General features: G+C 38.0%; 1 protein-coding gene across 3 annotated transcripts in view; it reads left to right on the top strand.

Moving 5' to 3' along the window:
• Positions 1–13,530, top strand: part of LOC114556817 (carcinoembryonic antigen-related cell adhesion molecule 8) — a 58,149-nt gene extending 44,619 nt beyond the window's left edge. For 2 of the 3 annotated variants that reach the window (XM_028579863.1, XM_028579861.1), the window contains 7 exons: positions 2,193–2,459; positions 6,451–6,723; positions 6,900–7,151; positions 8,365–8,479; positions 9,249–9,277; positions 10,165–10,205; positions 10,629–13,530. In XM_028579863.1, the coding sequence (XP_028435664.1) occupies positions 2,193–2,459; positions 6,451–6,723; positions 6,900–7,151; positions 8,365–8,479; positions 9,249–9,277; positions 10,165–10,205; positions 10,629–10,853 (1,202 nt within the window). In that variant the 3' untranslated portion in view covers positions 10,854–13,530. Of the gene's footprint in view, positions 1–2,192; positions 2,460–6,450; positions 6,724–6,899; positions 7,152–8,364; positions 8,480–9,248; positions 9,278–10,164; positions 10,265–10,628 lie in introns of all 3 variants that reach the window. The other variant, XM_028579862.1, reaches the window with a different exon arrangement.
• Positions 13,531–14,733: the final 1,203 nt, after the last annotated feature.

Raw genomic sequence — 14,733 nt, 5'->3', positions numbered from 1 at the left:
TAAAAACAATTTAAAAGACAAGAATAAATTTTACAGTGCAGTATAAGAATTAAAAAAACAACAACTGAGAGATAAAATACGCGAATAAAGAGCAGTTAAAACAGTTTAAAGACTTAAAGAAAGGACCAATATGTCAGACATCTCAAGCAGTTCAGTCCATATTTCTGGTTCATCTCATCAACAATGGGTCCAGATGCTTCACATGGAGGTTTCATTCCCCATAGTTACAGAAGCTTTAGTATACTCTTTTTCTTTTTCAATGCAGTCGTCACCACAAGGCTTAGTTCTTTTCTTCGGCAAACCTTGCAAAACCCGGAATGGTCTTCAGACCGTCTCTAATAGTCAGGAGGCACTTACAGTACAGTCCTCAAAAAGTTGCAGCATTCATTGTGGCTTGTTGTGTTTTACACAACATTTCAATGAATCATGCATGTGTTGATGACATAAATGAGGAAATATTAGAGGACTTAAGGAGACGACATGTTGAACTACGGTGGGATTGGACACTCCACTCCAGTCATATTTAATACAATTAATTGGATCATAATATAATCCAATAAAATATATTACACTGCATAATGAGCACTTTTACTTTTGGTACTTTAAGTATATTTTGATAATACTTTTGTACTATTACATAGGGAAGATGTTGAATGCAGGACTTGTAACTGACAAGTAATTTGTAACTCTACAACACTGTTTTTTCTACTTTTACTGCAATACATGATCTGTGTAAGTCTTCCAGTCCTGCACTGATCAACAGGTGTTACAGTCCGGCGGCTGCTTGCTCTATAAAAACACACACCGAGCAGATTAATGCGCTCACAGAGCCAATCTTTGCAGATGTTACCGCTCGGTGTTTGGCTAGCTAATAAGCCGTTAGCCTGTTAGCTTGAGCTTTGTCTGAAGGCAACAAACGGCCAGCCAAAGTCCGACAGACACCGACACATTCCGCACATCCTCCGCTCAGTTTAACCGCTAACCCCCCGGTACCGGTGAGAGAGGCGTGTTTACTTTGTGTCTCGGTCCGGTGCGTCCAGCGACAGGCTCCGGTCAGTTTTTAATTAGGCTACATTAGTAACAGTTAATTTTGTTACGGTGTGAACTTAATCATAGGAAAGGCAAAACAATATAAGACCTTTGTAACGAAATCCAAGACTTTATTAATAATAATATAAATAAATAATATTTCTCCAAAGTTGACATGTAGGCTACGTAAATTAATTCATTTCACAATTTCACCTTCCTACATCAAATCAGTTTACCTTTGCCAGCACCGTCCTCCCTTGGGGAAACCAACCCAAACAGGAATGAGAGAGGAATAAATAACACTTGCATCTAATGCTTTCGTTTCACTATTAGTAGCCGAGGGACCCGACGGTGTGATTGGTCGAACTCTTCTTCTTTAGTTTTTTTTTCCAGCATGCTCGTGGCTGCTACGCTGTTTTAGCTGCCCACTATCATTAAGTAACTGAGACGGTTACTGCGCGTCAATGAGTGAACTCAAAGCAGTCACCAGATTTTCGTGTAATTTAAAGTGACAAATCGTATCACCGTATTTTGATGTAAATATGCGTATCTACTACGCAAAATGCGTACAGGTTGGCTGGTCTGAGCTGGCGTGCGCCAGGCAAATCCGCCATCATAATAGCAATCCGCCATGGAACAAGTGCACTTGCTTTTAAAGGGAATGTGAGATGACGCTCTGATTGGTTTATTGCATGATACCAAACCACACCTAGATTTTAGATTTGCGTTGGGCGCAAGAGTCATTTATCCCGCCGGTATAATAACAGCGGCCGAGATCCGCTCACAAAGCTACTTGCGTTCTGCGTTTCATACTTGTGTTTCAGATCTTTAAAATAGGGCCCAGAGAGTTTAGATTATTGTCGGATTAGTAAACTCTCTGTCTCTGTACAATTACACTTCTGGTTTATTTGTCTTTTTGTTCCCCCCTCGGTTTTACAAATGATTAGAAACACATTTTTCAACCTAACATAATATAGTACAATATCACTGCAAACTACAGCACAGTGTGGACTTAATTATTATCAAGTCAGTTTAATTTAGAAAGGGTTTATTGCTGGGCTGTTCTGTTACATTACATCATGCAGAGTTTTTTTCTGATGACTTGATGTGTGATAATGCAGTTGTGCATACTAACTTGTTGCTGTTTTTTCCTCCACATTCAGATGGCCCAGAAGATATTAATTTGACAATATCTCTGTCACAAGAATACTATGGGGAAGGGTCAAACATCACCCTGTCCTGCTCAGCTGACTCCAGACCTGCTGCCCAGTTTCACTGGTCTCTAAATGGAGACTTTCTGTCTGATACTGGACCAGAGCTCAGACTGATGAACATTCAGAAGAATCAGAGTGGGAACTACAGCTGTCAGGCCTTTAATGACAAAACTCTGAGATATGAAACATCTCAGCCTGCAGCTGTCTCTGTACTGGGTAAGTTTGAATGAAAGGTTTTGCGTCAATAAATATGGATAGAAAAAATGAGAAGTACCTAAGATAGTATCAGATAAAAACTTTCTAAAATATAAAAAGGTGTGCTAAACAATTGTGGAACATAAAGAAATAATAAAGTAAGATAAGAAGCGTCTGAAATTTGTGTTTGTACAGAGACAACTGAGGCTCAGAATAAAACATATCTGAGGTCATAGAAAAATCACTTCCTGGAGTGGCCAGTAGCACAGCAACATCTGTGGCAAGCAGATACAACTAACACACACACATTAAAGATAATCACATTACATTCACCATGTAAATACACATTATTTGTTACTGCAATATCTTTACAGTGATCTAGTCTCACAAACTATATCACCTTTCACATCTCCAATTTGTCCAGTCGGAGCTGTTCAGTCTGATTATAGGCTAGGGCTGGGCGATATGGTTGAAAACTGTATCACGATATATGTTTTTCATATCGGTCGATATCGATAATTATTGATATTTTTTATGACCTATTTAAAATAAGGACCAGGAGAAAAATATATTAAATTTAAACATTTTTATTTTAAACTTAACCCTGCTCTGATTATAATCCCCTCAGTTATAAAAGCAGAAATGTCAACACAACCATGGAAAACACTCAAATAATTCAAATGTAAACAGGTCTAAAATCACAATGAACACTTAACAATTATCTCTTAACATTAAGGTGCAAAATTAAAGAATAAGTAAGAAGTGCTTAATAAAGTGTCATAAAATAGTGCAAAGTGTTAAAATATAAGAAACCTGAGAAGGAACTATTTTCTGCAGGTTTAGTGCTAAGTTGGTAACCTGGCTTCTGGACAGTGCTCAGCACGTCTGCCTTCGTTATTTCTTTGTAGTGTTTAGTAAGGCGCTGATGCAGAGTACCTCTCCATGGCGGTCTGCTGCTTGTGCGGTGTAGCAGCTGCAAATGTTGTTGGACGTTGATGGCGAATACGGCTGTGCTCGAAAGTGTGAGCGCGGCTAAAGTGGTAAAACAAGTTTATGGTATTACCAGTGTTGGTCTGACGACATTGGTCTGACTACGGTCAGACTTATAAAATCCCCAAAACTGCCATACTGACTTTTCCTGTTTTATCAACGATTTCCTCGCTCGCTGCGGCACTCACTTTCCACTCCACGCCGGTTCTGTTATTGAAGAACACGAGACAGCGATGTGGCGCAACCAAACTTGATACTGTTACATGATTGGCTGTTAGAGTGTCACTCCCCACGTTGCTAGGTTGCCAGAGAGTGAGGGCCTTTGTTCATGCAATCAAACTTGATTCACAACCTCTGGTTTCTTCTGATGAAGAAAAACAAGTTATCGAACGTTTTATCGACCGCATTTTCTATTGATATTGATTATGTGTCTATCGCGATACATATCGTTATCGTTTTATCGCCCAGCCCTATTATAGGCTAACAAAAAGTTCAACTCTTGTATTTCTATGGTCAATGTGTTTCTGGCTAATTGGGCAAGATTAACCAGCAAGGTCAGCCAACACTGGTTAAATATTGCACCAAGCACTAGGCAACGGATAAGATATAATAATAAAACATGCCGAGTAATCTGGTGATGGTCTTGACTGATACTCTATGCCTCACCGTTGTAAAATGTTCAGATGAAAGACCATCAATATAAATGTAAACTTTAAAAAACAACAATAGCTGCATGATCACGGGTAAATTGACATTCTCTGGACTACATGAATATGTCTAACTCGCATACAAATCTTTGTTTAAGGCCATGATTACTTAGCCTAGAAATCTAGACTCCCCCTAGTGGCAGCAAATTTATTTGGCAGCCGGGGGTCTAGACACTCTCCGTTGACTTTCAAGCTGCAAAAACCAAATTTTGGTCTGGCCAATCACATTGTGTATAGAGTCGGTGGGCGGGGCTTATGGCTGCTGCTGCTGGGAACAGCGGACTTCTGGAAGACTTGGAGTTAAGCTTTTCTTTGATAAAAGAACAAAGAACGGCACAGAAATCATTCTTAAAAAAGGAAGATGTGTTCGGAGTTTTGCCGACCGGATACAGCAAAAGTTTAAGCTATCAACTAGTTCCGCTACCTTCTTCGTTGCTCTGCCTGGTTGTAGCGCTATTCTATTACGTGCAGAGGGAATTTGAAAGACAACTGTTTATCCCGCCCCTCGGATCGAGCTCCGTCAATGGTGAGTTCCCAGACCCTACATCTGGATGTGGGTCTGGCTTGTCAGGCTAATGATTACTCATAGGATCACTAAAATAGTAGCATTCCCACTCTCCACATTTCTCCCCTCTACTGAACAATGTTCCCTTTCTTAGGCAAGAAAGGTGGCCAGTATAAAACCACTGTGTTTTTCACCCACAGCACGTGTTGCCAATGTTTTGGTAACTTTAAACACCACAGACTTGGTGGAGTTCAACAGCTCTGTCCGTCTGTCCTGCTCCTCCTCTGGATCCTCTCTCTCTTTCCTCTGGCTGAACAGCAGCTCTGAGGTTACAGCCAGTGACAGAGTTCAGCTCACTGATGGAGGCTCCACTCTCACTATAGTTAATGTGACCCGCTATGACCAGGGACCATTCAGGTGTCGTGTGTTTAATCCTGTAAGCGATGAAACCAGTGATCCAGTAAACCTCTCCATCAACTGTGAGTTATTCACTTATATGTGCATACTCTTTATCCTGAACTAAATGGATGCTTCAAAGTTGAAGATATAATGATGCTTCACACTAAGCGAAGCTACGTGTCACATGGCACTTTCTTCAAGCTGCTAATATTACTTTTTGGTGATTTTTTTCCATTTGTTTTACTCCCCATATGCATACCATAGATGGCCCAGAAAATATTAATTTGGCAATATCTCCATCACAAGAATATTATGGCAAAGGTTCAGACATCACCTTGATGTGCTCAGCTGTCTCCAAACCTGCTGCCCAGTTTCACTGGTTTCTGAATGGAGACTGGCTGTCTGATACTGGACCAGAGCTCAAACTGTTGAACATTCAAATGAGTCAGAGTGGGAACCACAGCTGTCAGGCCTTTAATGACAAAACTCTGAGGTATGAAACATCTCAGCCTTCAGTTGTCTCTGTACTGGGTAAGTTTGAAATAAGAAGTTTAGTGGATATAGTTTAATGAGATGGGTCTGACACATGGCACTTAACTGACCATCTGCATAATCTGTATTGGCAAAGTGTGTACTCAAATCAGTGTGTCTTAATATTAAATGATCATATTAAAAGAGACAGACGGTTGGGTTCAGTTTTATAGCATTGTTTTTGGTAGCAGGCAGTGGTTGTCAGCCCACTGTAGACTACTGTACCTGCCCAGTGAAAAATGACAGAGAGACCAAGTTAGCGACTAGCTGGTGAGGAAAGTGCACCATTTAGCAGCTAAAGAGACGGATTTTTCCATTAGGACTTGGTGGAGACATAAAAGCTAAAAGGACAGTGAATGATGGATTTACACTTACCAGGTGGACAGAAACACGACTCTAAATTTAGCTCTGTATGTCCTCTGTGTGTAACATTAATGTTTGCTTAAACAGTAATTATGTGTCAAGGTTGTGTTTACAGAAGTCATGCTATATTAAGACTTGGGGTCAAAACTTTGAAACAATTACATTTGATCAATTAGAAATCACATTACATAACAAAGGTCACGAGTCAATAGTTAAAGAATTTTGGGGTTTCAATTAAACAGTTTTCTTCTACGTTTTCAGTGTGAACTTACACACTGAATAAGAACTCAATATTATGTAGCTGTTATTTTCCTCTCATGTAGATGATATTTCTGAGGTATAGGTTATTCAAAACCACAAATGTTAAAATAACAGTGTGGACAGTCAATTTTTGTATACATTATTCAGGAAACAGTAGTTATGTTTTCCCTTTACAATGATTAACTGTTCTTAAGTTCCTTTTGTATTGTTTTAAGTAATATTAGTAATATTTATCACATGATCTTTTTTCCAACAGAGAGAATATCAGGTGCTTTTGTCACAACAACAACAAACCTGACGATTGAGGGGATCTTTGTCAACTTAACCTGTGATGCTGCTGGCTCTGTCTTTACCAGAAAGTGGATGAAAGATGGCTCAGATCTGACTCTGGCTGGAAACATGAACCTTTATGACAAGAACAAAGTGCTGTCTTTTAACAGCCTGAAAACAACAGACAGTGGGGAATATTCCTGTAAAATCAGCAACCCCCTCAGCAACGATGAAGCTAAATACACCATGGTTGTGATCTGTAGGTAACAAACTGTACATTTACTGTTCAACATTATTAGTACCATAAACAACTATATTACAAAAATGTTTTGTGTGTAGATCTGTAGCAAAAATTATTTTAAAGTAAATTATTGAACACATTTTATATTCCTTATTTTTGCTGCTGTAAGAACTTTACAAATATCTGTTTTTCAGATGGACCACAAAATGTTCAAATCACAGGTCCAAGTGTGGTACATGTAGGACATTCCTTCACATTAACCTGCTCTGCTGATTCCACACCATCTGCTACTTACATCTGGAAACTGAATGGGACAGAGATACACAATTCTGCTGAGTTCACTAAAGACAACGCTGAACTCTCTGACAGTGGCAGCTACGCCTGTCAAGCGATGAATAATATAACTGAGAGAACATCGACTGCAGTCCGTGGATTGTCTGTAACAGGTACCAAGATGGTGTTGATCGTAGATGTGGGAATCACCAGAGGCCCCACGATACGATACTTATGTCATGATACAATATTATTGCGATTTTAAACCTTACACTGCAATACTTAAATATTACCTTTTTTCAACTTCAAATTATGTATTTAAAGGAAAGCTTTGTCAACATCTATTTTATCTAAAAAGATAAATGTGTCTGTTTGTTAAAACATACATCAATTTATATAATAAAAGATTGATGATTGGTGTCCATGTATCGATACGGATACATATTACAGATACACATATTGTCACGCAAAATATCACGATACTATGCTGTATCAATTTTTCCCCCAACCCTTAGTTGATTGTAGATTTTGTTGATAGTCTTGAATATTGTGATTAACCCACAGTGTTATCCATCTGATTATGTGAATAGTAGCAGGCTTCCTAAATGTTTCTTACAGATCCATTCTACCAACTAAATGAGATTTATTGTTATTATTAACTTGTAGTCTTCAGACCCAACAAATGCTGACTCAAGTGACATCACTTGAGGCAATTTATCAAATTTCATGCAGCTCCCTCTAGAGCCAAAAGGATTATACAACCTTCTCACACTTTACAGATTAACATTTGTCAGCCTCACGATGGACAGTCTTAAAAAAAAGTATCAAAATTACTGCCGCAGAAAATATATAGCAGAGATATCGTCCTTGTTAAACTAATATCTACATTACCCACAATGCAACTCAAGTGCCAAAATTTGTTATGCTAGTAGCAGCTAATGTAGCCTAAAGATGCTAGCTTCAAGCACTGTTTAGGAGCGGGCTACAGAGGTCTGGTAACCTCACATCTTCTAACTCCACACCCCCAGGTTTTTTTTCATTTTCAAACTTTTAGTCTTCAGACCCAACCGATGTGGACTCAAGTGACATCACTTGAGTCAATTTAGCAGATTTGATGCAACTCCCCCTGGAAGCACAAAAACTGGGGAGGGGGTGGGATGAGGAGGAGGGAGCTAGTCTCCATTTAGTTTGAAAATACTTTGAACGTCAACAAGAAGTAACGTCACCCAACATCGCTTAGAGCACCTTTAACTGGCCATCTGTGAAATCACATAAACAGCAATATTATTGAATGCATTTTGTTCCACTGGCATGATGAGATTATGAGACTCCCTGTGTACAGAATGGTGTAAAAATACTTAAGTTCATGTTCTTATCCCATTTAAGCCAACCTAGGCAAACCATCAGGCTGTTCGGCTGGTTGCATCGCTGGAATAGTAATCGCAGTTTTAGTCGTCTGTGGAGCTGCTGGTGGTGGAGGGTACTACATGTATAAAAAAAAGTAAGTGGAAAAGAGCTTTAAGATATAAGAATCAATCACAATTAGGTGACTCCTCAGTATTACCAGGTTTGGACCCAAAAGCAGGACTCAGAGAGTGGGTAGCAGGGAGTCACAGGATCTGAAATGATGGGAGAGTTTGTTCATGGCACAGGAAGAGAGAAGTTAGAACATGTGGAACTAGAATCAGGTAGACGTTAGTAAAAATGTTCTCAACCTTCAAAAGGTTGATGTTCAACAAAGGGTCACTTCCCTATGTGTTGCTTTTGTTATATATTTTCCATAAAGTCCTGAGCCTGACATTATAGATTTGACTGTAAATCTTTAGTGTTATTTCACAATGGAGCTGCACCTCAACAATGTACAACTTTATAGTTTAACATTTTGTTTGTCAGGTATTATTATTAAACTGTGATGTATTATGTGGCTTCACATGAGTTTAAACTCTGTCATCAGTGTTATGACACCCTTAAAGTACTTAACCCTGTTTAATAGTCCTTGAAATGTATGCTGGTTAAAGTAAAATTATTTGTAAACCATTCTTAAAAAAAGAAAATACACGTTGGACTGATGATAAAATGGAGGTTGCAGCTCTTTTTGAGAAATAACCTTTTTAACATGTTATTTCATGTAAGAATTTACAATAAATGGATATATTTGCTATACACACAACATAATGCTGTTAATAATATTATGTTGCAAAAAGTCAGATAATGCCTGTCTTATACCTGATTAACATACTGTAGTAATGATTTATTGCCTCTCTAAACAGAAAACAGAAAAACACTGCTACCAGAACAGGTAAGTGTATACCAAGTGTTTGTGTGTGTATTGAATATGTGTTTGTGTATTTATACAGTACTAGTGCAGTGCCCAATAAAAATGTGTCTGTTGAGAACCGGTCGATTGGCCTGTGGTATTGCTGCTTGCAGCTTTCTCGAGAACTGCTCACAAACAACTTCACACTAGACACACCACAAAAAATATAGAGTATGTTACTATTCTAACTCATTGTACTCTTGAATGGCCCCCAAAGCACTTAAAAAAAAAGACCTGTATACTTCTGACCTACTGTGTACTTTTACTTCAGAGGAAAACATTGTAGTACATTTACCTGACAGTTGCTTGCTTTAACATAACAACTGCCGTTAAAAATAAAATATAAATAATATATAAATAATAAAGTAGAGCAGGCCTTTAATTAATGGAGGTATTTTGTCAGGGGTACAATTATTAGTGTTATAAGTTAGTATGGCAAACTTACACAATTTGAGTTGCATTGACAGAGTGGCAATTTTCCTGTAGGATACATTGACTCCAGGAAAATGAAGAAGAATTATGTTGTAAAATACACTTAAAGGTATTAATTTCCAAATAGGCAGTCGCCAGTAGCCCGCTGTGGACGACATGCCTGACTCAGTCCGCATAGCCATCAAGCCCCGCCCCCGCTGCTGCAGTCTTTATTTTTATTCAGTTTATTAATATTGAAGGTGTCACGTTTACAAATTGCACACTGCATGTCTGTGGGTCCCCAGCAATACACCCACCAAGTTTGAAGTAGATCTGATCAACGGTTCTCGAGATATTTGTATGACAGACACAGACACAGATTCCTTGCTTCATAGTTAAATTATTTACTACCTTGATAAAAATGATTCTAAGTATAGTTTATTTCTCTTGTTTTAAAGGAGGTGAAGGCCAGAACAACTCTGCATACTCAGCAAGTCAGGTAAAAGTCATCGGTGCACTTAAGAAACAAGGTAACTCAGAGAGAACCGGGCTACGCAGGTAATCAAGGAACGCGTTTACATGCCAATCTCAATGCCTAAGTGAAAATATATGCCTATATTGGACAAATTGCAGCATAACTGTGCTTACATGTATGTGCATAAAATAATGATGGATTAATCATCTTTGGAGTTATGTTTTGTTTAAGTGATGAGACTTCATTGAACAATTCTGTGAGTTTCTGAAGGAATACATAAGTCAGGATATACAGTACTTATTGATATACTTTTTCTAATATATATTAGTGGACAGTCTGTGTTTAGGTTTGTTTAGTTTGATAAACAATATTTCTGCTTATATGTTATCTAATGTGATATAACTGTAAAAGTAATTAATAATTTCCCCCTTGCTTTTTCTTCTCTAGGAGCTGAACTATGCAGATATCAGTTTCCAGAACAAAGATGGCGGGAGAGTCCAGCTGGGGTTACAGAATAGCCCATCAGAATACGCTCAGGTCCAAGTGAACAACAATCCTCCTGCAGCGTCCTCCCCTCCTACCTATGATGCCAATCTGCAGCGAACAAAGAGGCCAGCTCCTTCACCTGATGCTAATCCTGTACAAGTTTACGCTCAAGTTCGCAAGAACTGACCACACTGCGTAGGATGGATCATCTGGTGAGGTTATACTGGAGAAACAGCTGACGTGTGGCTAGAGAAACCTTCACATTCCTCTCAGTTCCTTTATAGAGGACTAATTTACGTCAAAGCACTTTAGCAGTGGTTAATAAACAACCAGGTATTGCCATTACTGAGGTCAGATGGCACAATGCTGGCCTATGAGCTTGCATTCACCACATATTATAGCTTTCTGTTTGTACAGTGCAACAGTCCATGCAAAGTGCAGATATCTGAGGGGAAATATTCTGTGATTCAGTTGTTTTGCTTGAGCATAATGTTTGACGCTGGTGAGGTGTCCGATTTGACTCCATGTGTATACTGTGTGATTCCAGTTGAGGTTACAGCTCGTCAGTTATGGATTCATTTTCATATTTATTTTAGCATTTTACAAAATGAAGAACATAATTTATTAAACAATATTTAATTTACTTCTTGATGGTATTTGTCAGGACTGTAATTAATCCACTTTTAGCTTGTCAGTACAATGGGGAAGTAATGACCTTGCCATGGTGGAAAGATTTATTTATGTTATCAGTTGGTGCACCAGGAACAGTTGAAAGATCAACAGAGATATACATATTTTTTTATTCCATGATACCAGAGTTAAACTTTATTATCACACAAAGGGAAGGTCTGCAGCCAAGATAATCCAAAACTCTATCATCACTAAAAAAACTAACCAATACCAAGATATTTGTCTCCAGCTCCACTTGAAACATAAACAATAGTTGATAGCCTACAAAAAAGGAGTCTGCGTAAGTGGTTATTTGAAGGATATCAACAGGTACAATAAATGCCTTACTTTAAGTTTTGAAGTCTGTCCAACAGGCATGCGGAATCTGGCTTGTAAAAAATATCTCAATCTTTTCCCGCAAGTGATCATCAGAGTAATTCAGGACAAGGTTACGGTACAGTAAATGTCAGTAAAATGATATGGTGCTTTCTCTGTCAGCATACCTTCCTGAAAGGCCTCGAGCCAACAGGGAAGTAATTCAAAGAAGTGAAAATAGAAGCAAATTTACATCGCCAAATATGCATTTGGTGTGACTTCTAAAACCTGTACATAACTCAAGTTTTATGAAGACATTTCTCGATTACACATTACAACTTGTGGACTGTATCATTATTCTAAGACATTACATGCAGTGTGTTTGCAATGGCAGAAGGGTTTTATTTATTATTAAAGCAGAACACACTGTGTGATGTGATGATCACTTTGAGATAATATGTTAAGTACTGGAGATGGTAACGGCATGAGCAAGGACTAAATCAAGAGACCTTCGATTTAGATTTTTAAAATAAGAAATGTAAACCCATTGACACCATTGCGCTATGAGAGCAGTGAGTGTGATCCAAAACATCGTGGCCAGACAGCTGAAACAATAAGCCGAAACTCACTATAAAGCTCCGTAAAGCAGAGGGGAGCTGCAGAATCACCTGATAATTCTCTGGAGTTTCATCACTACGAGCAACCTCTTTCACATTATCACATTGTTTATACATTGTCATGTAATACTTTTTAAGTATAAAAATATTGATGATAGCTTTAAGTAGACAGATGTAGAATATATTGTATCTGATATCACAACAAATGCATGAAATATAAATGTATATATATTATAATGTGTATTTAAAGAGCGAGGCTTCAGTTAAAGGCAGAAAGTTATTTGTCCTCAGCCAGGCTCCACATTGACTCAGTCAGGTCCATGTTATCAGACTGTATACACAAGTTCTATTTTAGGTACTACCTTTTTATAGATGAAGAGAAGGAAGTCTCCCAACCTGAGCTAATGAATGAGCCAGATGTCCCTGCCCCCCGTTACTCATTACTGTAGTAAAGATCAAACTCCCTGTTTTTTTTTCACATGGTTGATTTTCACATGCATTGTAAGCAAGTATTGTTTTACAAACTTAACTTTTCCATGTTTTTATTACTATCAAACTAAATTCCTTAATTGTAACTTTTTACCCACATTGATGACATTGAGGTATTTTACTGGTATTTTAAGAAGATAATCAATGTATTAATTAATGGATTGTAATATATCATGATATTTTTAATAGATTATATGCACTGTTGAAGGTATAAATTAACGGGTGGTTTTCATGGTTTTAAGGTTTTTTTTTACCCCCTAAAAGGCCTTAGTTTTTCAATTAAGGTCAAGTCAATTTTATTTATATAGTGCCAAATCAAAACAGAAGTTATTCTATGAAACTTTTCATATAGAGCAGGTCTAGACCATATTTTACAGACCCACAGTCCCCCACGAGCAGCAACCCCACCCCCATACAGAACCGAGCATTAGGTGGGCGACCATCTGCCTTGACCCATTAGGTTGAAGGTATAAATTAACAGGTGGCTTTCATGGTTTTTGATTAGTTATAAGTGGATTTAAAACTCTTAACTTATCATGTTGTCCATTAAAAATCTCATGTGCCCTCAAAGTGCTTTTCAAATTAAGGGCTTTTGGTTTTTGCCTTTATTAAATTATTGGACAAATTAAAGGATCTCTGGCTACCATACTAACCACCTTAATCAAATATTAAGTGGTTTTGTATGTATTCAGGGTTAAATTGAGAGATAATTGTTATTCTTGTTTCACAGTGTTGTATCATGATTTGTTTAACAGTAAACTCTGTCCACTCTTTTTTTGTTCAAGAAGGTAACCTTTGTTGTGCATAACTTTTTGTACGATAGCCTATCGTACAAACCCGTTCATGAGAATGCGTTGCACTGTCACATGCCAGTCCAAACTGAATGTATGATTAATGTTTGACCAAAGTGACCATTGATGTTACTCTTCGGTAATATTTGTATTTTTAATTTTGACATTTGTAGAGCATGTCCCACTTTAGGGACATTTGCACATTGGCATATATTATACATGCACACGGACACACATCGCAGTGGCCCTATTTTCTCTTGTGCATAAAAGGCACAGAGTCTGATTCTACAATAGCTTGTTGGTGTCTTTGTTTTCATATTTGCAAAGTTTATGGTGCATTCCATAAATACAGTGAACATGAAAATAACCAGATGGCACTTGTTGGTGTCTGTTATTTACAATACCAAAGGTCAATATTGAACCATAAATGTAGGGAACATTTTGAAGACAAATGAAGTGCAGTGCAAAATCTGAAATGGTCGTATTTAATGCAGGGTAGCATATTACTAATAACTTACTAATAATCATTGTATAATCTGTTTGATATTGACTACTGCTTGTCATTTAAATTGTTTAGAAAGAAGAAATAAGAAAAGAGAGTTTTCTCTCCAGGCCGTTTCACTGACACCCCTTATTTATGTTGTGACACCCCTTCATGACATAAATAACACACGCATAACAGTCACCGCTGAGGAGTTTAATTTAAGATTAAGGATGCTATGGCAGAAGGCACAAAACTCCTAATGTGGCGTACCCGTCTCCAGGCCAAGTACCTGTATCTGCGTCCTAATGGAAGCAGTGTGAAGAAGGGGTAGAGAGGGCATGACTGGGGTCGTGTGCAATCTGCCGTGCTTTGCATTTGGTGGTTTTGCTGTTGAGGTCTGATAGGTGATGACTGGGAATGGACGCAATAAATTCAAAGTTCATTGTGAATAAAGACGTTGCTGTGCCAACCTGACGTCATCATAGCAACACAATCTACGCAAATAACAGTGCACTAAAAGTATAGAAAGGGCGTGAATGAGTGAAATAAATAAGTTAAGGTGTTTTTGTGCTCTTTAATCTCGTAATCATTCAATATTTTCTCTTAAAAAAAACATTACAGTTCTCACACAACTTTTTTACTGTTTTCCTTGAAATCTTTTTACCAGAAAAGCCTTGTCTGTTTTGGAAACAACATATAAT

This window comes from Perca flavescens, chromosome 6 (assembly GCF_004354835.1).
Source record: "Perca flavescens isolate YP-PL-M2 chromosome 6, PFLA_1.0, whole genome shotgun sequence".
In the NCBI taxonomy this organism is placed as follows: domain Eukaryota; kingdom Metazoa; phylum Chordata; class Actinopteri; order Perciformes; family Percidae; genus Perca; species Perca flavescens.
Note: the sequence above shows the minus strand (reverse complement) of the source record. Positions and strands in the feature narration are given on the sequence as shown.